The sequence below is a fragment of the Haliaeetus albicilla genome, chromosome 10, assembly GCF_947461875.1.
Source record: "Haliaeetus albicilla chromosome 10, bHalAlb1.1, whole genome shotgun sequence".
Taxonomy (NCBI): Eukaryota; Metazoa; Chordata; class Aves; order Accipitriformes; family Accipitridae; genus Haliaeetus; species Haliaeetus albicilla.
Genome location: NC_091492.1, coordinates 30,717,120 through 30,743,548, shown reverse-complemented (window position 1 = coordinate 30,743,548; position 26,429 = coordinate 30,717,120). Strand labels below are relative to the sequence as shown.

Sequence of the window (26,429 nt, the reverse complement as noted above, 5' to 3'; positions counted from 1 at the left end):
ACCTGTGTGTTGCTCAGTCCATAAAGGAGCTCAGCACCCACTGCCATTGACAGGAGAGGGTAAACAATAGAGTCAAGACTTGCCAGCCTAGGAGCCTAACAGTACACGCTGTCCTAACGTGCAGCAGCGCTGTCCATCGCCACCAACCGCCAGCGGCTAAGGAAGAATGTAATAATATCCTGCCACCCGGTCCCAACCAGCCCACCACTTCCTACGTATGGCCATGTGTTGACTGTAATACTCCACACTTGTGGTTTAGGATTGACATGGAACCATGTGACGGCAAGCCCTCACAAGCATGCAGAAATGCACCCAATTCTCTTTGATTTGTTAGTCTGCAGGCTCCATGGGAATACCATGGTTATTAGCTTGCCAGCTATGTTTTTTCACTACTCAGTTTAAAAAAAATTGGGAAACAGACATTCATGGCAGGAATAAAACCAGTAGAAGAGGACACTTGGAGCTGGGGGGGCACACTTCAATTAAAAAAAGTTGGGGTTTTTTTTTGTCTTCCTCAGGCATGCCCTTCCTTTCAAAGTTATGAAAAATTACTCTTGCATATACTGGCTTTTAAAATTTCTCTTAAGGCCTCAGACTGCCGTGCATCTGTCATTACAGACATGAAAAACCCTGCTGGAGGCTTTGCGTGTGCTTCCTGCCAGTCAGAGTGAGCACCCGCAATGATGAGGCATTACTTCCTCCCCAGCCTTCCCCAGCCCAGCAGAGCTCTTTTCTTTGGTCTGAGAAAGTCCTGCACTCAACAGCATCAAAAATTGAACCGTGTTTCTGCACTGCAGCTAAAGCATCAACACTGCTCCCTTAGTATGTAAAAAAATACAGTTAATGTACCTCTCAGTGCCTTTGCCTCTATTGAGCACAGCAAGAAATGGAAACTTTTAATTGAATAAGCAGCTGCAAAGCCTGTTTGCAGATGAGACAAGTGGTATTACAAAGCCTTTACACATTGCGTATGTATACCACCAACTTCCTGCAACAGCAAGAGGTGTCTCTGAGGAAGACAGAGTAGGATAGTATGAAGTCTCACAAAAAACTGTTATTCTAGCATATTTTAGGCTAACTCATTAACTTCATTTGTTACCAAAATTCTTGTCAAGAAAAAAAATACCTTTTGTAGCTTGAAATGTTTGATTGTTAGGCACTTTTTGTCCTTCTCCTTCAGTAAGTAGGACAAGCTCAAAGTCTCAAGCTGCACAGGACTTGACAATACAAAGAATCCTTCTAACTTTAAACAGCCCATGGAGCTGAACCTGTCCTTTACCTTCCCATGATGCTGAAGTACATGCAGTTCTATTCAGTGTTGCTCTTAGCAAGATCCTAAAAATATCAAAGTCCTTCCTGCGGTGGGTGCATCATGAAAATCCAGTGACACCTTTTAAAACAGCTGTGCCTTCTGCTCCCTTACACTGCTACATGGCACTTAGCTGAAGCCCTTCACCTCAGAAATGATTTTACATCCTTTTGATCCCACTTGAATGGTTTTATGATAATCTGAATTATTTGGGAACCTTTCAGACTGATAAGCAAAATACAAATATAAAGCTGTCTTACGATTTTAGAGAAGAGCAAGACCAACTCAAGCAGTTCAGTAAGTCAGAAGATGATTCACAGCATATTGCTAATATGCTGCACTGTTAAACTACTGTACTTCCAGCAATAAGTTGTATGTTTAGATTCCTCTTTAAGCTGCAGTTGCTGCTGTACACCCACCCCAGAGCATCATTGCCCAGCTGAGAGAGGAATTTAATGAGCTGCTGCTGTATGATATGACAAAAGCAAGTCAACATAGTGAAACACTGATTCCAAAACTGCATCTCCCATGCTGCATCCATGTGGCAGAGGGACAGGAGCTGTCTGTCTCCTGAACTGGACACTCCCCTTGCTCTTCCCTTCCTGCACTACTTGAACTTAGAGGACAGGACATGACTGTTGGTCCTAGTCTAATCCTTAAGGAACTCAACATCAGTTTTGTATTATTAAAAACAGGATGGGATTAAAATGTGTGCTCAAGTGAGTTCTTCCTCTGGCATAACTTCCAGCTTCAGAAAGAGGATGAAAAGCTGCTTGAATTATGGAGTATGACACAGATCTGTAACGTAAAACTACGTAAGCAGCTTTGAAACAGAACCAAAACTTAAGTCTTTCCCCCTCCCAAGCAAATGCCTTAACCAAGGTGGCGATGTCCACCCTTTCTTTGCACCTGATAATCTTGATGTGTGTCATGCAAAGCAAAAGAAATTTGACAGGAAGGGAGGAGACAAGTGTCAGCAGCCTTTAGCAACTTGTAGCCTGGTGGCCATGACACTGTTTCGGGAGGTGAAACACGTTGGTTTTCAAGGTTTCCAGATGAGGGATGGAAAGCAATTGCTCTTTCATGGCAAAGAGCTCTGCCAACTAGGCAACAATGGCATCTCCAATTCCCAAAGTGTCTTTATGAGACACAAAATACGCCCCACACGGTTCTTCAATGGGGCAGCACTTTGGTCCCAAGATAGTATTTATAGCTATGAACTAAATGTGTAAGGGTAGACTCTTTCTGCTAAAGTTACATGCCTGAACAAGGGAACAGGGTAAAATGGGGGACAAACTTTTTAGCAGGGCCTGTTGCGATAGGACAAGGGGTAATGGTTTTAACCTAAAAGAGTTTAGATTTAGACTAGATATAAGGAAGACAATGTTTTACAGTGAGGATGGTGAAATACTGGCACAGGTTGCCCAGGGAGGTGGTAGATGCCCCATCCCCAGAAACATTCAACATCAGGATGGACAGGGCTCTGAGGAACCTGATCTAGTTGAAGATATCCCTGCTCATTGCAGGGGCAGGGGTGGACTAGATGACCTTTAAAGGTCCCTTCCAACCCAAATTGTTCTATGATAAAATGATAAGCCACCAGCACCGGGTTCAGCGAGCACTCTCCAGGCTGCTGGCAGCTGTAGGTCTTGCGCAGAGCAGCTCCCTGCATGACGCAAGGAGCTGGGCACTTATGTCAGGCTTGCAAGAGTTCAGTGCTGCAATACTGAATTTGCCCTACCTACCCCCATTTCTGGATCCAGCCCATGTTCCTTAAAGCTTGGAAGAGACTCCAAAGGCAAATGTTGGAAGCTGCAGCTTGATTTTAAATGAGCCAGCCAAGTATCAAGAACTGTGACAGGCAAAAATTCCACACTGACAGTGAACAAACATAAAAACTCGACAAGTTCACTGTGGCAAGTTCTTTGTGCCAATACGCTATATTAAGGAAATCCCTCTGTCACACTAGATTTCAGCCCTTCTCTTTTCCTTTAAGACTTAAACACAAAAGCCTTGCCATTCAGTAGAAGTTACATTATCCACATTACTGGATTCAAGTACAGTAGCATTGACACAAGAAGATATACTGGCAAATTGCATGCTCAGGATCTTACTATACTGCAGTAAAGATTAGCAATAAAATACACTTTTAGATTAAAAACCTTTAAAATTATCCATTCAGATATCATGTACACATGCAAGAAGGTAAGTGTGTTTTACTACTGTTAAAAATTAATATGGACTGCATTCAGTTATTTGTCTTGGTGTAAATTTGGAACAACTCCACAGGCTTGAACTGAAACAGATGATTTACACTGAGCTGAAACGAAGCACGTGTTGATTTTAGGGTTCGTTTAGGAACACAGCTGGATAACAGAGCCTAGGAACTTTGAACCATTTCACAAGTTCCTGAAATGAACCTGAACAAACTACCAGTATTTTCAAACAACTTTTGCTGCTACGGCTTTTATATTTTGAACACAAACTGGCCTTTTTCTCCTTCGCTATTCGATCACACGTGGCAGGAGATTAAAATATTTTCCTGGTTGATATAATTATGCTTTGCATCTAGGACCTGGGGTTTTAATACCTTCAGATATGTTTGATATTTGATGTGATTTTCTTAATAAACTGGGTTGTTAAGATAATGAAGGAGTCCATGGCTAGAACTGCCATTAGACCAGAGACCCTTTTTGTTCTGGAAGGCACATTTATGCATGCAACAGGTAATGGTTGTTGTTCAGTTTGTACTTTAATCTCTAGCAGTCTGAACTGGGATATTACACTAAAAGTATGCCAGTAGAAAAGCAATTTGAAAATATGTCCAGCTTTACGGTCTTCAAGTTTCAGTCTGGTTTAAGTTGACACAGCAAAAGCTGCTGGAACAGAAACACGGGCACTTTTACAGGGGCAGCATTTCACACCAGTAAAAGCAATTTCTCCTTATTTGTCTGAAATTACAAAAGCCCGGGGGCTGCGTTTGGGCTCTGTCCCAGGCCAGTGCCCCAGGGCGGTCCCATCCCGGCGGCCGCACCGAAACTGCCTCTCGCAGCCCGGTACCGTTGGGATTGGGAAAATGGAAAGCATAACGTGAAAAAAAACCCTTACCTGCCGTATCGTACAAATTCAGGGTGACCTCCTTTTTGCCCACCGTAACGCTGGTAGTATATTTCTCGAAGACGGACGGCGCGTATTGCTGCAAAGGGAGGAGAAGCAGTTCTAGCTAGGGACAAGCAGCTCGCAGCCAGCACCGGCCGCTTTGCCGGGCGGCTCCCGGCCCCTTCGCACCCCGACCAGGCCGGGCCCGGCGGCGGGACAGCCCGCTCACCTCCGGGAAGTCTCCCTTGGCGTACACCATCAGCAGCGACGTCTTCCCGCAGCCGCCGTCCCCCACGATCACAACCTTCACCTCCTTCTTGCCCGACGGGGCGGCCGCGTTGTCGCGGGAGCCCCCCGCCGCGCCTTCGGGCAGAGCCCCGTTGGTCGCCTCCATGGAGCGGAGCGGAGCCGAGCCGGGCCGGGCCGGGCAGGGCGCAGCGCCTCCGGGACGCGGCTCCCCACAACCGCCGCCGCTCTCCGGGCGCCCCGGGGCAGGCGCCGCCCGCGCCCCGCCGGAGATTGGCCGCGCTGCGGGCGCCGGCGCCTCAGGTACCTCAGGGCCCCGCCCGCGGCCGCGCCGCCGCCTCAGCCCGTGTTAACGCCCGGGGCGGTGCTGGGTGCTCTCCCCGAAGCCCCCTCGGCGGTCCGGAGCGCCCGCGGCATCGTCTCCTCACGGGTCACCCGTGGGGCCCCAGCGCTGGGGTAGCCCCGGTGGGCACGGCAGGAGCCCTCTCGGCACCCTGTCAGGCCTTTTCCCTGCCAAAACCCGCAGGGGCTGCTCACCCACACCCCCCCCCCGCCCCGTCCTCCCGGTGAGCCTCCAAGGCCTCCATGCACCTGGGGCCGCTAGGCCCTGTCCCCTTTGCACTTCCCATCGACCCGCCATGTTACCCACGCTTGGGTGCTCATCCCCGTCCAGCAGCTGTAGCACCAGCGTCCTCCCGCCCCCCCTCCCAGCCCTCATTTATTCCTCTTTTGGACCTCAAGGGCCATTTGCCATTTTGGTTTACCCCAGATCACCAGTGGCTGAGGGGATGCCTTCCCAGTTCAATGTCTGCAGCGGTGGATGCCAGTCCCAAAGGCTGAGGGGAGAGCATGCAGCGGGTGCCATGCCAGCCATGACGGGATGGGAGGCAGAGACCCCCCGAGGTACCCCCTGAAACGCGTCTTGTTGCTGGCACTGTGAGTGGCAGTGACTTGCTGCTTGTTTTCTACTGTATTTATAGCTCGAGTAGGAACCGACAGCTCTGCTCATTGCTTATTCACCCAGTGCCACCCATTCAAGGTGAGCTGCAATGAAAATAAACTGGAATTTTACACTTTAATTGCAGAGATGTGGTGGCCCCAGGCACCTACCTGGCGTTGTTTTGTACCATGGAAGGCAGGGGATCACAACAGCCGGATACGTTTGGCTCCGATGATACCCATGTCAGGGGAGTGATGCTGTGTTCGTGACAGACCTGCTCAGGTGTCAATCTGCCAGCATTCTGCACAAAAAATCGTGTTTCTTTCCTGGCAGGGGTTAACAGTGTGCTCCATCTCAAATAAACCCTATCACTTCTTAAGAAATCAAAACTGACTCTAAAATTTTTGAAATACCACTTGTGGGAATAGCAACAAACCCCCAAGGGCATGCTTGAGTGTAGCAAGATCATTTAATTTAACTAAAAAAAAAAATATCACAAACAGGGTTTTACATTTTCTCCTGCACAGTTGTGTCACTAGATGGCCTTCCAGACCGAATGCAAACACAACTGTACTCTGTATCTCTTTCAAGGAAGACCCTGCTTTGTGCAGAGGGCAAACAAAAAGCTAGAAAAGGATATTTCAGCGATAGGTAGGAGGAGGGACGTGTAAATACCCAAAGAAGTGTCATATAATTCAAATAATAATAATAAAAAAGCAGCCAAATTCACACCTGTTGAAAGCTAACCATTTTACTGAGGAAAAAGTTGATGGAAGCATGTAGAATACACAAGCTGTCAAAAAGATGCTTTATGAACCGCAATTTTATATAGCTTATCTGGAACACAGTAAAAGCCATCAGCTCCTGTCGACTTTAATGGCTGAGGGCATTCCAGTATCACACAAGAATGAATGGTCCAGAAAAGAACTGGTTTACCCTGAAACAATTTATTTGGACCTGGCTCAAAACCACCATCACACTGTGTATGATACCATCAACAGATAGACTTAGTAGTCTTTCCGTAACCGAGTACTGTAATTCAGGTTTTTTTTCAAGTCAATTATTGCCATAAAAGTTTTTTTGGGGATAAAAGTATTTTGTGGGTCATTGTTAGGTTGGGTTTTTTGCTTTTTTGGTTTTTTTGGGTTTTTTTTTGCAAGTCTCACAAAACAATCTTTACATTTCTCACAGCTTTGTCTCCTTTTACATTTTATAGTTAAGAAAACTTTTTAGATTTGTACACCTTTAGATTTGGGATGAAACAATATAAAATGAGTAGATTATAGAATCAACTGTAAACAGTCCAAAGACTGTTTTTAAGTAATGAATGTTCTATTTGTAGTGAGTCAACTTAGTATTGATGGAATATAGCATTTCATGTCTCAGTTACTTATTTTTAATTAACAGGTATGCAGTGCTTTAGGCATATAAAGTCCTATGCAAAAGCTAAGCATATTTTGCTGACTCTTAAAAACTAAAATCTAATATGGAATTCTGCCACTCATTTAAATGGAAGAAGATTCAACCCTCTATTAGTAAAATTCAAACCTAATCATTATTAATTGCAAGTGTCCTTCTCCTACTTCTGTTTTGGCCTGTGTATTGATTTTGGCACGAGTTCCGTTTCATCAAAAGCTTACGCATCTGCAGCTCAAGAGTCAATATGCGTATAGAGATTTACAGTGACTGTACCAAAGTCAAGACTTTCATGGGGTGTGGTAAATACCTGTGTTCCAATCTTGTTACCAGTTTGGTGCTCCATGATTGCCAAGGAAAATAATAGGAAGAAGTGAAATGTTAGCACACTGTTTAGGAAAACTGCTCAAAGTTTGATTTTTAAATGATGCTTTAATACTTTGGATGGTATCGACGAGTAATTCAGGTTAGTTATGAGGACACTCAAAAAAGACTCACAGATTAGGTTTAATATTGAAGCTATGACTTTTTAATAATACAGGGTGATGAAATAAGTTGATACTCCCATTTCTCAAAATACCAAGCCCAGGGAAAAGTGCTTGCAACCTCCTGGACAGTTCTGGTGCAATGGAAGAACCTCAAGGCGTATCCTTAGCCTGACCTCCTAAGAAAACACCACCAACGCACTTGTGCTGCCTCTCTTTGTCCCTTGTGATGTGCTTGAAGAAGTCAAGGAAACTGAGATTTAATAATATAAAAAGCCCATCAGTTTTGTGAATATAGACAAGTGAGGGAAGAGAAGCATAACTGTAAATCTTTCTGCTCACAACATACTGTTTTAAATAGTAAATATGTTAACAGATTTGACAAAATATTCTGATTCGCTATGTTCTTCTGTTTGGAGGAACTCTCAATACTGTAAAAACTTTAAGTTTCCAATCAATTAAGCTCTATCATAGTGCATGCCCTTAGGCTAAGAAGCATGGCTTGCAGTAATGGAAATTTTAATGGAAAATTCAACTATTTTAGCTAACCAGCAAGGTCTCAGACTACTGTTACTTCCTCATAGCCACAATTGCAGAGATGAGTAACAGCACACGCCATCTGCTGTATACTTGTATTATTAGTTTATATGGTAATATAAACTAGACAAGAATGAGGACCTGTTCTTTCTAAATGTCTTTAGAACTACATTTTTGAAATACACTTAAGAATTTTCTTCCTAATACAGACCCCAGCTTTACAAAGACTGAACAATAAGAACAAGTAGCCCATTTATGTCAAAGGAAATATTCATAAACTTAATTAAGAATGTGCATAACAAAACAGAGCCTTACATATTTATTTTTTAACATTACCAGTGATATTAATTATTTGTGTTTTCAGTGATGAATTCCCACTACAGCATGTACATATAAAGCAACAGACAACGCCCTAAAGAGTTTACAATAAGAAAGACAGACCCTAAAGAATGGGACCTACCATGTAAGTAGAGTGAATTTCCAAAAAATTTCAGATGTTACACAAGGGCAACAATTGTCTGTCATATGCACAGACCCTGACCAAAGCACTGTCTCTGCCCCACAGAATTTAGTGTAAACTGACAGGGCAGATAGGGAACGGGAAACTGCAGTGTAGGAGAACTGAACTGTACCTTGCACACACAAAGAAGTTATGGGTGACAATACCAGTGTAAGAGGAGAACACTACGACAAAGCTAGGTATATACTCAAGGTAATTAACTTAGTTTACAGAACAACTGTACAAAATTGTTTTTTCAGTTCTGTTTTTGCTCACAGTGCCAACACTCTTTTGACGCTCATTCAACCCTGGCGGTATCTTTTTTCAAAATCAAAGCTCCCAGCCACCTTGACTTTCAGCTGCTTCTCAGTATCCATTTCTGTAGTGTTTCTTGCTGTTTCTCTTGCACATGCGGAGCTCTGCCATCTGGTCCTCATGGCCTGATATTTTACACACACACCCCCACCCTGAAAAATCCCTTGGGCCACATGATTCACCATGTATTCAAACCTTGCCATGTGCCTGTTTTTTGTGTAGTAGCCCCTACTGATGTAAATCCCTTGTTTCATAAGGGCTCTCAATTGCCTTTTTCACTGAAGGCAAGGTGGCTGTGACACCTGCCACTTTCTAAGACATTTAACCCAACCTAAAACATTATTACACTGTTGTTTGGCTGAGTGGGAACCATTTTTTTTTTCCCAGTGGGAAGTGCTGCCAGAAAGGTATTAAACTTTCTAGACTATTAAGTAATGTGGAAAAATTATATTTCAATAAGAAAATTTCCTTTCTGCCTTTTCATGCCTTAGGAATACAGTTCCTGTTTCACTTGGCTCAAGTAGCCTATGCACTAAATCAGTGAAAAAATCTTTCAATAAACTCTACATAGAATCTGTCCAAATGCTACCATAGAGTTCAGAGGGCTATGAAAGAAAACAGGACAATGGTCTGCAACAGAAGGTGTTAGCCAAATTAGACACACAACTCAGCAAAATCAGGCAGCAAATATTCAGGCACTTTGATGTAGTTTGGACAGATTTTGTTCATAAACCACTGCTACATAGAGAGCAGCTATTTATAGGGAACACATACTGTTTCTTGGGTTATTTTCTCTGGTATGCTTTAAATCAGGGGTGCCAACTATGTGGGCCAAAATGGCCTACCTGATGTATGCACAGCCAATGTGCTGTATTTTCAATCTCACCTTTCATTAGAAACTGACTCTTGGCTTTGCAGTTGCGGGGGGAAAAAAAAACCCTTTACAAACTTGAAGAGTGTGTAAATCAACATGGTAATGTCTCAGCCTGATATAGTAGGTGCTTAGGGGCAGTTTCAAGTTTCTGCTCCTCACTGAAGTGTGAATTCTCAAGCCAAGTTCTTTTATAAAAAATGGGTAACACAAGGTTAAGATCATCCTATGCTTTTCTGGAACATCAAACACAATGACTGATCTCTGAAAAGCATGAAATGAACAAGCAAGTGTCTGCCAACACCACCATAACTCTGCCCCCATGGATCTGGGCGATATGTGTGTCTCCCAGATGTGCTGGCACAGCTTCACTGAGCGATGGGGAGGAATTTGTCAACACAGGCTGGCAGAGCTATCATAGTGATGCTGGATCTCATCTTCTACCTCTGTGCTGAGAAGTGAATCTGGAGATTTGCCGGAGAGAGGGATTCAGAATGCCCTGTTTCAGGCAAGATCTGCAGATTGTGTTTGCGTTGGTAGCTGTGCTTGGTTTTACCATGGGAACAGTCAGAAGCGGTGGGTTCAGGAGTGATGCACAGGCTTGCTCGTGGCTGAGTGAGAGCACAGGGCTCTGTGACAGATCTGCATGAAATTAATCAGCATCAGATGCTTTTCTGCATCCAGATTGGCAGCAGAGAATAAATCCCATCAGGAAGTAATTCTGGAAAATGTAGGGGAAGGGCCTGTAAATAGCTCTCCTTGCAACACAATGTGTTTTCAGCCAGTATCCAACCCAGCTCTTTAGTATACACCCCTAAAATCCCTCTGGTTTATGCCTTCCTGTGTCTTCATTACCCAGCAATCCACCTGAGCCAGCAAGCACTAAGATGTTATTTTTTTCAAAATTAGAGCACTCTTTGCAGTGTCTCCTTTCTTCAGATTACTCTTCCCCCTTCTCCCATTCCCAAACCAAGTAATTCCTGGTAGAGAGAGATATTTTCTTTTAATATACTTGCTGGTTTAGAGACAAGGGAGGATTGAAACCAATAGGAGTGTATGTTAATTAGGATGACCACAGCACCAAAGCAGCAGCTGCATTCAGCTTCTTTAGTTTACATAGCAGGGATAAGTATGGAGTAGGTGACTCCACCGTGGGTGGCCAAATCTGGGTTACGCTCCCCAAAAGTTGGTTGGTAGAGTCCACTAAACCTGAAATGTGTGGAGTTGTACTTTTTTGTGAGGCTTTTGAGAACCTGAAGTTTAAATGATCCCAGGTCTGGCTTGCTAAATATGCTTTCCAATATATGAGCTACAATGCAAACTGAACAAGCATGTGTTTTTCAGAGCCATTAGAAGAGTCGGGCTTTGATCAACACTTCATTGCTGCATTGGCTGTGCAATACCCATCACTCTTGCACCTGGCCCAGGCAGGAAGCTCTCAAACCTTTTGGACAAGAATGTGGGGAAACTGTGAATATTCACAGGAGGAGAAAAAAGGATGGCAAAGTAGGCTGTAACAGAAAGGACTGTGGATGAAACAGGGGCAGGCTTTTGCTGAGTAACATATGGCACCGACATTAAAAGGCAGTTAACGTGAAGTTCGAGTCTTCCCCTCTGGTATTTGTGCAAACTTCCTACAGAAAGGCAGCAACTGCAGACTGAAGAGATGATAAAATCCTCTGTTTATATCCCTACGGGAGACACCATAATTTCTGCCTGTTTTTGTTGAGTGCTAGAAGTATGTGGAGAGCTAAGCAGGATGCACTTGCTCTGTCGTTGTCTGGCTGGGAAGAAGCTCATACATAGGAATGGAGGTTTGGCCAAGAGCCAGAGAGGTTTGTGGCTTCACTAGACAAAGGACAGGCCCAGACTGAGTTTATCATCTCAGATGTGAGCGTAGCCATTAACCCGGCCAAAGCGAACCCTGCAAAGACACAGCGACGCTCAGAATAGGCTAATCGGTAACTTGAGGCGCTGGAAATAAACCCAGTTGTAATTGTGTCATGTTTGCTTTAGAGCTGTGATTTTTGGCCCCTGCCGTGCTTGTGTGAGCTGGATGGGTTGATGGTGCAGAGTGGCCTGGCTGGAGGTCCTCACTGTGAGCCACCGGAGTGGGTCGGGAAGGTATTTGAGCAATCGTGGCGGTGGCATGGTCTGGTGTGCGCAGGCACATAGAGGGCAGCAACCTGCCAGCGCTGCTCCAGCCCACAGGTCATCGCCAAACGCGGACTGGCATGCTGCCCTGTTCGAGCTTGACACTGCTGTCCTTGATGGCATGTTTCCTGTGCTTTTTCTCCCTTCCTACACACATTTCACCCTTCCTGCCTCTCATTGTAACAACAGGCACACTGTCAAGTTCCCAGTTGCTTACTGGGATTAACATAGTAGCTCCGATTTCTTAAGGCGGGGAGATTTCCTGGTTAAAACCATTCTAATTAAACTTACATCTCTCATAATGCTAAAAATGCCCCTGTGTGAAAGGCAGCTGAATACTTGTAAAATGTCAGTGCCCCTAGACCTTTAATGGTCTTAGGAGTCTAACAATAGTATAGACAGTGCCTGTTCAAAGATACAGAACTCCAGACAAATGGAAGAAAGAAGCAAATATAGCATCCCTCCAAATCAGACATCTTAGACAAAAATCTTCCAAGTACGATACATATCTGGCTGCATATTTGTCAAGGTTTTTATTGGCTTGAAATACACACACACACAGAGCCCATAGCAAATCCTTTCTACTGTAGATCTGGGTGGGCGCCTCTGTTTTCCTTTTAGGACTCAGTTTTGGACCTGGGCAAAAGTGTTCTCACTGAACAGGCCTCCAAGCCAGCCAGGGCTGGCCACAGAGGAGGGCAACAGCTGCACAAGCTTTAATTCCTCTCCCCACCCTCCCGCACAAATGTGCCCCTCAATCCTCTGTGTGGAGAAGCCAGAGAGAGCAACACATAGCTCCCCCACTTCCCTGCCAGCTCTACTGGCATTTCCTATTATGCAGCCAATTGCATGTTAGGCACTGAGACCATAAAATATTTTTTCATGTGGGCAGCTGAGTGGTGGTAAAACTACACTCTCTTTTGGTCACCCCCCCCAGATGTTCGTGACACTTTTTTACCCTCCCTTACGCAACATGTCAGGCATTTGTGATAATTTACTGCCACAGGAACCACTTCCTGCACACTGCTAGCAGCAAGTCTTCCTGGACTACTGGCAGGCATTGCGCAGGAAAAAGGAAAAGCAACATGGAGGGGAAGATGTTGGGAAGTAAAGGGAACCCCGTTCTCCATCAGCAGCTCCCAGAAGAGAGGGGGGAGAAAAGTAGCGATGGCTTTGCGGATTTAGTGGAAACTAACTTCAGTTTGGAATTAGCAATGGCCTGCCCTCTTGAAGGTTAAAACAATTAAAGTATCTGGCAAAGGTATTTTAAGACTTAACTTGAAAAACCAAAAAAAGCTAAAGCAAGTACGCAAATAAATAAGAAACTAGGCAAAGATAAGAACAGAGCCTGTGGGAATCAAGTGTAAACAAAAGGCAGGGGCTACACAGTGAGAAAACCACAAACGGCAGGGGTTGACAAGTAAAACCTACAGTTCACTGCAAACATGAAAGATGCAGTTGTATTGCACACCTCCTCTTCCCAGGTGTAGCTGTCTCCACAAGGTGAAGGGCAGTAATGAATCAAGCTCCTTCCCTCTCTTCCTGTATTTTCTATTCAATTATTCGCAGGCTGTGCAAGTTCTGCTTTATTTCTCCTCTCCATATGCCGCACTCTCCTCCTGTTTTTTTTTTATTCCGAATGGTGCATTTGGCCTCTCTCCCATTTCTTTCTCCTCGGTGTGTGCCCCCTGCTCTGCTAAGATCTGCTGTCTTTGTAACCTCCGCTGTGCACATATGCTGGCTCTCTGTCTACCCTCCCTGCCACCCCCTGCTTCTGGGCCATCAAGTGTCCCTTCGCTTCACTCCAGCATTTTTGCCAGGGGGCCCATTAGCCAGCCAGAAAAGAAACAATTTTGCTATGGCCACTGCTCCCGTTTTCATGCTGCCGGCTCCTCTCCACCGATCAAGGCGAACCCATGTTGCTCCCGTAGTACAGCTGATTGGTAGCGAAGGCAAAGACGGCTCTGCAGCTGCTTAGCAACTGGGAGCTGCTGTTATGCAGCAGCACAGAAAGGCAATGGATGGCACAGCATTCCCTAATTCTGCACATTCTGGCCCACTCGGCTGAAAACCGTGGCTTAGTGAACCAGCTGGGGCACTCCCAACTGTCCTGTCAAAAAATAAATCAAGATAGGGATCCTTAACTGCAGATTTGAGAGCAATGGCAACAATGTCAAGGGCAAAACTGTGTTGGTCTTGTGTCGTACATTGTTTGCATCACACCAGTTAGAGGAAACTGCTCCGATTTGTAAGCTAAACTCATTCCATTCGACCTTTGTCATCGCTTTCTGGCTGCAACATTTTATACTTCATCACTTACAATGTTTCCTGTATGTGCTACATTTGTTAAAAAGGCTCACAGGTCTCCAGCTACCATCACATCTAGACTGTTTAATGATAGGTGTCTAGATACACAAGTATTTCAATGCATAAAAATCCTTTTAGATTATTTATCTGTATCTTCATTTCCTTTTGATGCAAGCTCTGTGAGTGCCCAAATTCTTTAAATGGTACATTCTTGTAATTCTTTTTTTTTTTTAAACTGTACTGTTTAGGCCATGAAGCACTGAACTGAAATGTTCTATAATTTGATGGGTTTAGAATGTTGATTAGAATTGCCAACCTCCTTGATTTATTTCATTATTTTTATAAGCTTGAAAGTATTCAAAAAAATAACCGGTTGTACATTCTGATGGAATCATAGCATTTCAATAGCAGCTGCATTTCAATAGGCAAGGAGCAACACAAAACATTCTCCAAGTCACGTGTTGAAACAGCTTCTTTATTCCTTTATAGCTCAAGAATTATTAGATCTCTGAAAGCACTCACCACCTATCTTATGGAGGTGGCTTTGTCATAATACTAGCAGAAATAAAATGAACAGATACAGTTTAAAAAGAAAGCAAAAACCCCAGCCCTGGCAAATATCCAACATGTCCATCAAAAGTTGTATGGATCTTAAACAAAAGAAATGTTTGTTCCACTACTGGGTATCACCATACATCTCCCTGCACCCAGGCAGCCAAACAACACAGCAGACTAGTGATTCCCCATCATTGTTCAATGCTTACATCCCATGCATCCTCAAAGCATGCTGGGACACAGGTGAAATCTGTCAGGAGGTTGCTTCTTTTGGCTGAGAAATTCCCTAGACAGATCATCTGCTGTTCTTAGGAAGAAATGAAAAATTTCATGGCAAAAAAACCGAGCAGGCAAATACCCTGTCCATATTCCTACTCAATATTCCTTTGATATTCTTAGCCTGGTTTCCTAAAAATAAAACAGACTAATGTGACTGTGTTGTTCTGTGTCATTTTTCCTCTCCTTCCTCCAATCTCAATCAAATGAGGCAGTGGGGAAGAAGTCCCAAACGTATTTAGGTCTTGAATGAATAGCTGAGTAGAGTACGTAGTAGAGGCACCACCACCTTGGGGAAAGGCAGGCAGAACTTGGCCCTTGCCCTTACCAAGGGGCAGTACCACTGCCTGGTTGGCCCCTGTGGAGCTCCCAGCCAGCACATTATCCCTTGCTCTGCCAGATAGAGCAAGCAAGACTGGGAAAGAACTGGAAGATTTGTCAGGGGGCATTTATGGACCCAAATCCATGGGAAACAAAGCTTCATGCGTTTAGCTGCCAAGAGAGAAACTGTTTTAAGAAATTGCAAGTTTTGGTGGTAAATGGTAATAGCACTAGTAGATGTCTGCAAGAGGGCTTATGTGCCATACTTCAAGCCCTGTGAAGCATTTATGTGATTATAAGTAGGAGAATATAAGAGCAAGACAGCATAATCAAATGGACTAAAATCTGGAGCGGGCTGCGCTGCACCCTGCCAATGCACCGGGGGGAGAGAGGCCGCCGCTCCCTGCCGCTCATCACATGGCTCTTTGTTTGAGACATGAAGACACAAAGGTCTCAAAATGCAGTTGTAACCACTGTGTCCTAGAGCTGTCATCGTTCTTTTATGGGCCCTGCAACTACCTGTTTTGCACCCTAAATTATTTAATGGCTATGTTGTAGACACTAGGGCAGGCAAATGCTGCAGTGTGCCTTCTGGCTCCCTTCCAGTGCCTAAACTGGGCTTTCTTCCCATGAAACTGGGGTGTGGCAAGAGGATGGTGTACATCCAGACCTTCTCCTGACACAGTATTGACACAGCTGAGGTGTATACACACCTGGAACGAGGGAACTCCTACAGTGGAGACAGAAGCAGTTGTTTATCTGGAAGAAAATATAAAATCATTACCAATCAAGTCTGTAGGTGACACTCAACAGTAGCAGGAAGGGGTATTAAAAAAAAAAAAAAAAAGCCATTGCAAGCAACAATGCTGTCTACAGACTTGGCCTTTTCAAGAGGGCCACGTGTAAAGCCACACATGCAGAACAAAGGGCACAAACCAACGGGACAGGGGTGCCATCCCAAGAGGGAGCATATCTGAGATTATTTTAGGAGCCATGCTGGGAAACCAGTTGAACATGGGCTGGTGTAATCCCTGGATGCCTAACAGAGACATCTCAGCCAGGAGGGCTGTTGGCGCGGGTATGATCACCGCTGATCACTCCGTCCCCTTCTGCCCAGATAAAAATGGTGAAAAACTGGAGTGTTCACAGGGAACCGCGACAGGACCGACTACAGGATTAGTAAAGATGGACCCGAGGGGGAGCTCTGCAAGTCTGCAGCTGGACTGTTAACATGCTCAGTTGATCTGCCTGTACACAGCTACATGGGGACAGAAATCTGGTCATGGAGCACTCCTCTGTCAAGCAGATTGAGATACAGCAACATCCAGAAACTGAAAGCAGAAACTAGACAAGTTTAAAAAGGTATTTTGACTTCTAGTCTGTAAGGTAGATTTTGATGAAAACAACTTAGCAACTCTTATTTTACTCTCTCTCACAGCCCATTTAAAAATGAAAATCTGATGTTTTTCTAAGATGCAGGTATGCTGCAGTTACATTCTTTCAAATGAGAAAAAGCAACAAATTCACAAAGATCTCATGACCTGCGTAATGCAGGAAGTCAAACCAGATCAACCTGGGTCTCTTTTGTCTTTCATAATCTATTAAACTAGTTGCCTTGCACAAGCAGTGGATTGTGACATGAAAACCTTCAATATAAAGGATTCTGTGTACAAGCCAGTCTAAAACAAAATGTTGTAAACAGTCACGATCATTGTTTGGCAGAACAGCTGGATATTTTTTATTTCACTTTTCTTCTCAATCTAATTTCTCTTGTTGCAACACTTTGCCAAAGAAATTAAATCACTTCTTATTGATAACAGACAGTGAAATAATTAGCATAAGAGTTTTCCACTCAACAATGCAGGGGAGGGACGCTGTGGGCAAGAACAAACCCCTTTGCTTCAAGAATGTGCACAGAGTCACCACAAGCTGTTCAGAGAAAAAAAAATGGGTTTTTTTTTTCCCTTTCCCCTGAAAGATCTCTTTCTTTCTCTAAAGAGTCTCATACAGTAAACCAGGGTCAATCTAACTCAAGTATGAAAGTCTGGTTTGACCTTTCTGGGACTTAAACATGCTGTACCAGAACATTTAGCTTCTCAGATACAAGGTTCAGCCATGAAACCAACCACTTTGAGAGTGCAACCAGTCTCAACTGCCTTGGTGACTTTTAAACTACATTGAACATTACAGTCATTAAGAAACTCTAAAAACAGAAAGAAATTTTCAGCTCAGACTTACAAAAACAATTTCCAGAAGTGCTGAGGACCCACACAATTCACTGGGTCCGCACGGTGGGCTCGCTGTACAACGCCTGCTGCCCCAGCAATTTCTGGCCCTGGTTTGCACATATGCGGCGCTAGGCACACGCTTTAGGACCTCTCCCAGCTGGAACAGTTCATGGATTCTACCATCGGGAACGGCTGTCCTGAACAATGATTAATTGCAGACAAAGATCATAGTCCTAGAAAAATGCGCAGAGAGGTGCAAGTACAGACAAAGCTGTCTAAGCTCCCACAGTATTATGGTCTGGCTGAATCGTTTCAAAGCCTGTGTTAGGCAGAGCTAGTTTGCTTCAGGGTTAAACAGACCAACGTTAAGGTTTAAATGCAGATATTACTAATATCCAAATATTTATTTAAACATAAACTTTAAATCCCAGGAAAGTTAATAGCCAATGCTTTTTAAATCTTTTTCTTTTAATCACTTCACGTGCTGACTTAATTCATTATGATGCAAGCTGCAGAAACGTTTTCATTACAGTTCAAAAAACCCCTACAAAACCACGAACAGACCTACACCGTACTTTGAGCTACACGTCGCCTGTTTCAGCCATTTCCAGGAAGCCAAAATGCTTTTCACCTCTATTGAGAAATAGCAGAGGAGCATTTTAATGGTGTTTAGCTAAGAATAACGTCACCGTTTCTTCCAAGTTTATTAGCAGATTATTATTTAAAGCAATGGTAAACCAGGAAGGTAGTCGCACTGCTGGCACGAGCGAGGGCCAGGCGTTTAAAGAGGGCTCTGGCCAGACAAGGCGCATCTTGCAGGGACCGAGCGGCGGGTCTGGCGGCCGCGGACCGCCATGGCTCCCGCAGCTGCACCCTGAGATGGGGGCACAGAGCGAACAAGTAGCGTTTTAAAGCCAGCCTGCCCATGCGGAGACTTTTTTTTTCCTCCCCCTCCATGGAAACGTGTTATGTTTTGTGCGGACGGTTTGTCGCTTGTTCTCGACAGAGCCTGACCCGGTGAGGACCGGGGGGGGGGGGACGGGGACGGGGACGACGACAAGAAACGAAGAGATGAGCGTAAGCCCTCGCGTCGTTGCGAAAGGCGCAGGCTGCGGTGCCTCCTTCGCGGCAGCACCCTGCTCCCTCGCAGGAAAACACCCCTGAGCCTCGGCACATACCACAGCACAGGTTTTACAAACCCACGGAGCGGCTGGTCCTGAGCCGCAGGTACTGGCGGGCAGGGCGCACCCTGCCCGGCACATGCCGCTCCCGCAGGCAGCCTCTGCCAAGCAGCCACTTACCTTCTCCCTCCCACAGGGTCCGCAGGACGGTCCTGCTCTAGCCTTACCAGGGAGGCCACCTCTCTACAAGTGTTTGCTTTTCCTCCCTGTCCTGCCCTCTGAAGTGGTTGCTCAAGCCAGGCTTTCCTAGCTCACCTAATTTGGGTCTGCAGTGGAGCACAAGGTGCAACTCCCCGCAGAGCACAGCGAGGCTTGTGAAGCTCCGAAATAACCCCCACGCCTCCACCCAAAGCGAGCTGCAGGAAAATCTGTTCGGGGGAAAAAAAAAAAAAGGAAAAAAGAGAAAAAGAGAAGAAAAAAAAAACCAAACCAAAAAAAAAAAACCAGGCACATGTAACACCTCGGAAGGCCATGGCGACTCGCACTGCAGCACGGCAGCCGGCTCCGCGCCAGCCCCGGTTGCGGGCCCGGGGAGCTCGGCGCTGCAGGCCGGCCGGGCCGGGCCAGGCCGGGCCATCCCACCCCGGCTGCGGGCGGGAGGAGGCAGGGCAGCGGCTGCCCCGGCCGAGCGGCTGGGCGATGGCGGAGGGGGGGAAAGCCCAGGAGGGGCAGGAGAAGGAAAACAACAAAGAGCCATGTGACGAGCGGTGGGGAGCGGCGGCCTCGCTCCCCCCGGCGCGTTGGCGGGGCGCAGCGCAGCCCGCTCCAGGCGGGGAGGCTGGCGACGCCGCCCTGCTCCTCCCGCGGCCAGCGCTGCCTGCTCATTTGCCCGGCTTACCCCCCTCCATCCCCCACAACTGCCTCGGTTTTTTGGTTTTTTTTTTTGAGGGGGGGACGACGACGACGACTGTTGTTTGTTCCTCTTAATTTTTTTTTTTTCTTTCTTTCTCTGCATTAGGCTACTTTCATCTTTTGGTATTTATAAAAGCAAGCGAGCGGGAGGCTGCGGCGGGGGGAAGGGAGGAAGGCGAGGGGCGGGCGGCTTTATTTATAGGCACCCAGGGCTTCGCCTGCATTATGTGAGCTGCCTTTGTCCTCCCCCCCCGTCCCCGTCCCCAGCCGGGCTGGAGTGCCGCCAGCCCCACTGCCCGCAGCGCTGCCTCCCGCTGCTGCAGGGCGCTCCCCGGCGCGGCCATGTTGTGCGCGGCAGCCGCGGGGAGAAAAAGCCGCCAGGCGCCCCACTCCCTCCTCGGCTTCGCTTTTCACAACCCCTCACAAAGCGGTGGGGGAAGGGGGGGGGCGGGAAAGGGGGGAGAGAGGAGGGAAAAAAAAAAAAAAGACAAAAAAAAGGCCATTTCCCTCCAGTGATCGGGACGCGAAGCGCCGCCAGGCAGTGGGGGAGAGCCCGCCTCGCCGCCGCCCCAGCCCTGAGGAGAACGCGGCGCCGAAGGAGAAGCCATGATGGCGGCTACCCTCACACAACATGGAGCGCGACCGGGAGCGCCCTGCCCGCCGCCAGCCGCCCCTCCCGGCGCCCGGGACACGGTGCTTCCGCAGGCTTTCACATAATAAAACCACCAGACTTCGGCGGGGAGGCCATTTCATGGGCTGGGTGGCTGCACTAAAGCACAACTGCTGTGAATATCAACTGCGTCACGGCTCTCCAACTGTAAAACTCAGGCTGCAAAGGGTCCCTCACTTGGAAGGAAACTCCCTCATTTTGGATTTACTTCCAGACCTCCTTTTTTCCCCCCTCTCTCCAAGTCACTGCCTCTCGGTATGAAGGATTTTACAGTGCTTTTTAGTGAGACATCCGCCATTAAGACTCACCGTCTTGAAAAAACACCCCCCCCATTTTGTTGCTTTTTTTTGGTTCGAGCTTCTGTAATTAGACGGATAAAACATGGTAGGGATCCCTACCGCCACCACCACCACCACCGCCTTTTCGCCTTTTTTAAAATCAACCTCAGTAACATCTTACTGTTCGCAGGCAGATTTTTTTTTTTGTGCGTTCAATTTAACAGTCACGTAACGCCTGCAATGGATTCACGGCGTCTCTCCGCAAAAAAAAAAAAAAAACCCAGGGCTGCGGACGACCAAGCGCTTTGTGCAGAAAGAGAAATCCCTCCCTGAAAATAGACGTTTCAGAGACGCTGTTAGATGTATCTGAGGAGAAGGAGATCGCCACCGCTCATACAGACGACCATTAGGATCTTTCCGCCCAGGACAATAACATTAGCCGCACAGGCCTGGTCTATGTTTCTCTGCAAGGGCAAAAGGGTTTACTTACCCGCGCACCATAGTTGAATGCAGCTCTGAAGGTGAAGTTGTTACGCTTTTTTAAAATAACGGCTATAAATATATATGATCTGTATCACCACTTCTCTCGTAAGTTTGCAAGTCAAAGCAGATCTTGTTAAGATAGTTACAGATCTTTGTATGGCAGTGGTCTAGCATCAAAAAAAAAAGAGGGGGGGGGAAGCTATAGAGAAAGTTGTCCAGCTATGTTGACTGACCGTACGCAGTGAGGACTCCTACTCGAGGCTTAAATCTACCTTCCTGTGGCAGATTTACTCAGTACATAAAAAGGACGTTCAGTGTTTTTCCACAGAGCACGCAGACACTAAAAATATTCTCCTAAATAGTTTTAGGAGGCACATGTTAGTGTGAAAACACCTGGTTAACATTTACTGGTTGTAAACAACTTTTAAGCATCTCTTAGCTAGATATTTTGCTTTATAAGTAAAATATTTCAAAAAGCATAAATTGGTTTAGATAAACAGACAAAAACATAAGACATGCAAATAAAGGCTTAGCAATCAGGACCACTTCAGTAACATTAACATGAAAACTACACTTAGCAAGGACAGAATGGATTGGGTACTTACAACATAAGAGGAAAGAAAGAAAAAAAGCTTATCATAGTACAATTGCCTTTTTTTTTTTTGCCAGAATTCACTATTCCTATGCCTTATTTAAAACGTTACCTTGTAAGCACCAAAGGAGTTAATAAAAATGGCCGGGATTCAAGTGTTTAATACAGGAAATACTCTCTAAAATTTATTGTTCGGTCATCAGAGAGCTGTATAAGGCTTAAAAAAAAAACCAAAAAAAAATTAAAAATAATGTATTTACTTTTTTTTTTTGGCATTCGAAATTGTTAACTGCTGACATAGGGCGTGCCATGACCTAGTTACACAAGACAAAGATGGATCCCGAACCATAAGGGAAAAAAAAAATCCGCACTTTTTTTTTAAATTTGTTTGTTTGTTTGTTTTTAAATCTTCCTTCTTCAGTGAGTCCTCTACCATGGTGCCAGACATTAACACCACCCCGAGCGCTCCCCCGCAAGTGGACGGTGTGGATTCATATGGCGGATCCCCCTTTTGGAACAAAGGAAAGCCCAGTTGGCCATTTCGCTCCATTGCAGAAAAATGGCTGCCTGATCTGTTGGCCTCTCCTTAGCTGTCTGCTGAAGGATGTTTTTACACCGCCGTCTAATAACTCAAGCCCCATGGAAGCTGCTCGCCCATTGGCTGCGGCCGCCCCGCTGCCTTTAACCAGCCAATTGCCCGACCGCGGCCGAGCCGCCGCGGCCCCGCGGACCGAGCGAAGCTCGCGCCATGCGCCCGCCGCGCTCCGCCCGGCTCCGCGCCCCGGCGAGCGGCGGAGGGACCGCTCCGCCCGGCCTTTAATACCTAAAACAAAATGGAAGCTCCCTGCTGATTGGCTGCCGCCGGCTCCGGACCTTTAATAAGCAAAACTGCTCCCCTCCTTAGTCCCCCTCCCTCCCTGCCCGTGTAGTCGCCGTGCGGCGGCGGCGGCCCCCCTCCGCCGCCGCCATCCCTCCCCCGCCGCAGCAGGGCGGCGGGCTCCGCGCTCCGCCCGCCCCCACGGCCGCCCGGTCCGGGCTCGCCGAAGTCTTCCCCTAAAAAAAAAAAAAAAAAAAAAAAAAAAAAGAACTTGTCCCACCTATAGGTCCATCTTGTTTAGAAACAGTTTGCGCTAAGGTAAATGCAGCGGGCAGATTCCACTCACCCCCCCGCATGCTGTTAACCCCGGGGCGGGGAGGAAAAAAAAATAAACCCACCCCGGCGGCGGCCCATGCGGCGGCGCTCGGCGGCGGCGGGGCGGCGGCGGGCGGCCGCGGGCCGGGGGCTGCGCGGCGCGGCCGCCGTGAATGTGCAGGCGGCGGAGGGCGGTTAGGCGTTCGCGGCGCTCGCAGCGGTGTATTGTGGGAGGCCGCCGCCGCCAGCAGCGAGCACACACAATATGTGGTGGCTCGCGAAAACGGGAGGCAGGAGCCTGGCGGCCAGCCCGCGCCGGTAACCGGCCCCATGTGAGACGGGAGCTCGCCTTTCGCCGCCCGGAGACGATCGGCCACCGAGCGCGATGTCTTTCCGAGAGATCAAGGCGGGGGAAAAAGCCAAGCACCCTGAAGATCATGGCAAAAAGCAGAGTTCAAGTGAGATTGGGTCTTTTTTTTTTTTTTTTTTTTTTTTTTCCTCCTCCTCTCCTCCTCCTCCCTCTCTGCCTCTTGTCTGGCTGGGGTGGAGGGGGGGACCCGGCTGGCAATTCCCCCATTTTAGGGCTCGCTTCGCGGTGGATTTCCTCCTTGCCTGGGTGTGTAGAGCGGGCGGCTCGTTTAAAAAAAAAAACAAAAACGAAGAGGTCTTTGTTGAATATTTTTTTTTTAACTTTATGGTTTTCCGTGTGTTTTTTTTTTCTTCTCCCCTTCCCCCTTCCTTCCCCCCCCCGCCCCCCCTCCCCGTCCAGGTTGGATCAACGGAATGGAGAACAGCACGCAAGCCAGCACTTCTGTCGAGAAAAGAAATCACCATTGGAGAAGTTACAAGTTGATTATTGACCCGGCTCTGAAAAAAGGACAGCACAAACTCTACCGTTACGATGGGCAACATTTCAGCATGCCTGTGAGTGGGGGGGGGTCGTGGGTTTCCCCCATTGTGTTATGCCCCCCCCCCCCCCCCGCCTGCCCGCCTCCGTCTTACCGGCGTTTTGGGGGCTGGGGGTCCCTTCGGGTCGTGGTAATCCCTGCCGTAGCACATGCGTGTGGGAGGGGGGTCTGGGGGACACACATACAGCCACCAAAGTTACTGCCACCTGACACTCTGTATTCAACTGTCAGGAGCCCGAGAAGGAACCCAAACCTGCGGCTTTATTTCTGTGTTTCCAATCTGTGTGCGTTTCCCAGCAGTATTGCAATTTGACACGTGTGTGTGTGTGTGTGTGTGTGCGCTTTCCCCTTCCCTTGAGACAGCCCGTGCTTCCTTGGGGTTTATTTTTTCTTTTATTTGTGTCTTAAATTTCAAGCCCTGTTATTGCTGGTTTTGTGCTTTTTCTCCTCCTCCTCCTCCTCCTTCTCCTCCTCCTCCTCCCAGAACTCGGGAATCGCTCCTGTGGATTGTGTCAGGGATCCCAGAATAGGGCGAATATGGACCAAAACTAAGGAGTTGGAGCTGTCTGTCCCCAAATTCAAGGTACTGCCCTGACTTTTGGGTTTAGCTCTGTGTTCTTGTTTATCTGGGAGTGAAGCTTCAGTTCCAAGTAGTTTAATGGACCGTTTAAATGACAGTCATATTCCTATTAACATTATTATTTGGCAGACTGTTTAACAATAATCCTCTTCTATAAAGATAAGGAGAAATCAGTGCATCTGTCTAATGAGATCACTTGGAGGTTTTGGAGCTGTGTCTTGGGGGCTTCTCGGGTGGGGGGCAGCGGAGGGGGGCTCTCTGCTGACAGTACTGCTCAAAATACATATTTGTAGCCCAGAAAGGAGCCGGTTTCAATGAACGGCTGCAGCGGCAGAGGCTCTGCTCAGCTCCGGGGTTCATCCCAGAGCCTTGGAGGCAGTTTTCTTTCCCCAAAGTTTGCAGGATGCTTTAACCCTCTCCCTCCCGTGCCATCCTTATGCCCTCCCCCATGCTCGTTAACGATGACGATTATTTTTATTGCCCCCCCCCCACCTTGCGCCCGTTTCCAGATTGATGAATTTTACGTGGGGCCAGTGCCTCCCAAGCAGGTCACCTTTGCCAAGCTGAACGACAACATCCGCGAAAACTTTTTGACCGACATGTGCAAGAAATACGGCGAAGTGGAGGAGGTGGAGATTCTCTACAACCCCAAGAACAAGAAGCACCTGGGCATTGCCAAAGTGATCTTTGCCACTGTCAAGGGTGCCCGGGAGGCCGTCCAGCACCTTCACAACACCTCCGTCATGGGCAACATCATCCACGTGGAGCTGGATACGAAAGGTGAGGGGGCACATTTCGGCCTCACGCGTTTGTGTTTTGCGGTGCCCCTGCCTGTCCCTCTCCCAAGACAAGAGGCTGTTGCAGATCGCAAGGGCCCGGCAATTAAAAATACGAAGGGAGTGCTCCTGTCCCCCTGCAAGCGGGTCTGGTTTCTGGGGCCTTTGCAAGTCACGTGGAGCCAAATGTGTTGTCTGTTGCTAGGAGACAGCCCTGTAATTTGCAAAATGCTGCCATCCTGCCTGTCCCCTGCCTTCACCCTGCCCCGTCCCCTGCTCTTAGAGGCCTCCCGTGCCCCCCATCTCCGTGTCCCAGGCTGGCCCCGCGCAGCCACCTCCCGGGGCTGCTGGACCCCGTGGCACCTGGCTTTTGCAAACTTGGGATTTTGGGGCAAACCTTGGGCCTTTGCTGGGACCCAAATCTCTGGATTCTGGCGGCAGCAGCGGGGCTGGGTGCTGTCCTCTGCGTGCCTGGCATTTCATTGATACTTAGCAGCAAAGTCGAGGCTGGCAGCAAAAGAGTGCACACGCAGCACTTGTCAGTGTGTGTGCGCGAGTGTGTAAGTGTGAGACTGTCTCTTAAAGTGACAGGAGCTCCGACTCCTGGAGGTAGCCAACTCTCAGCCCCAGACCTGAGCCCTAGGCAGCCCAATAAAATTTCTGGAAGTATGACAGCATCGCATTTCACCGCTTTGTCTTTTCTCTTTCCTCCAAGCGTGTTAGTGAAGGGCTTTGCTAAAATGTGCCCGAATTTTAGAAAATGTCTAAAGCAGAGGAGGTGTAGATCAGTTGCTGCTTGTACTTCTTCATTGCAGACATGGCATTTCTAGTTTAAAACTAACTTGCTGCACTCTTTCTTGGGAAGAGGATGCTGTTAACTCCATTTTCTTAAAAATGCTGATATTTTTGTTCTGCATTAAAAGGGTTCAACAATTTAGTGCACAACCTATACAGCAATTGGTGTACCACATGTGTTAAAAGGGTATAGTAGGACGTTTGTTGACATTACTGGTCACCGTTAGAAGAAGTATCACAGTAGTATAATATTCAATATTGTGAGCCAAGCTTGATCTTACATATGTATACTTTGAAATTCTAGTATCATTAATTTTTACAGACAGGCTCCTTCCCCTGCTTACTTTGAAATTTGAAGGTAAAAATTACATTTAAGAGCAAATTAACCATTTGTAGATTCAATAGTGTAAGCTAAAGCAGGCTCGTAAGTGGTGGACTTCTTAATGAGAGGCATTTTAAACAAGCTGATTGTACTACATTCGTACTTGTTCTCTGTTTATAAACTACTCTGCAAGTCTTGAACAGGCAGCTGTTCAAGAAAGTTAGCTGTGCGTCAGGAAAATGAGGGGGGTTTATGCTTCTGTTTCTTGGGAGAAAACACTGAAGTCTTAGTTTCAAATTGCG

General features: G+C 46.9%; 2 protein-coding genes and 2 long non-coding RNA genes across 11 annotated transcripts in view; 3 read left to right on the top strand and 1 right to left on the bottom strand.

The window, feature by feature from the left end:
• Positions 1-22,956, bottom strand: part of RHOF (ras homolog family member F, filopodia associated) — a 30,720-nt gene extending 7,764 nt beyond the window's left edge. The window contains exons 1-4 of one of the 5 annotated variants that reach the window (XM_069794731.1): positions 22,830-22,956; positions 21,030-22,122; positions 4,638-5,698; positions 4,418-4,505 (exon numbers count right to left, since the gene is read on the bottom strand). In XM_069794731.1, coding sequence (XP_069650832.1) covers positions 4,418-4,505; positions 4,638-4,802 — 253 coding nt within the window. In that variant the 5' untranslated portion in view covers positions 4,803-5,698; positions 21,030-22,122; positions 22,830-22,956. Of the gene's footprint in view, positions 1-4,417; positions 4,506-4,637; positions 5,699-21,029; positions 22,503-22,711 lie in introns of those variants that run through there. The other 4 variants (XM_069794730.1, XR_011326629.1, XR_011326628.1 and 1 more) reach the window with 4 other exon arrangements.
• Positions 5,427-5,983, top strand: LOC138687457 (uncharacterized). Its single transcript, XR_011326631.1, has 2 exons — positions 5,427-5,557; positions 5,740-5,983. It is a non-coding gene; the product is annotated as an uncharacterized lncRNA (long non-coding RNA).
• On the top strand, positions 19,203-21,119 carry LOC138687456 (uncharacterized). The gene is made up of 2 exons (XR_011326630.1): positions 19,203-19,714; positions 20,105-21,119. It is a non-coding gene; the product is annotated as an uncharacterized lncRNA (long non-coding RNA).
• Positions 22,957-22,962: 6 nt separating the features above from the next.
• The window catches only part of SETD1B (SET domain containing 1B, histone lysine methyltransferase), a 55,331-nt gene continuing 51,864 nt past the window's right edge, over positions 22,963-26,429 (top strand). For all 4 annotated transcript variants that reach the window (XR_011326627.1, XM_069794726.1, XM_069794725.1 and 1 more), the window contains exons 1-4: positions 22,963-23,204; positions 23,516-23,670; positions 24,139-24,237; positions 24,744-25,014. Coding sequence is in view for 3 of the 4 variants with exons in the window: in XM_069794726.1 (XP_069650827.1) it covers positions 23,132-23,204; positions 23,516-23,670; positions 24,139-24,237; positions 24,744-25,014 (598 nt within the window). In the remaining variant the exon portion in view is untranslated. The remainder of the gene's footprint in view (positions 23,205-23,515; positions 23,671-24,138; positions 24,238-24,743; positions 25,015-26,429) is intronic.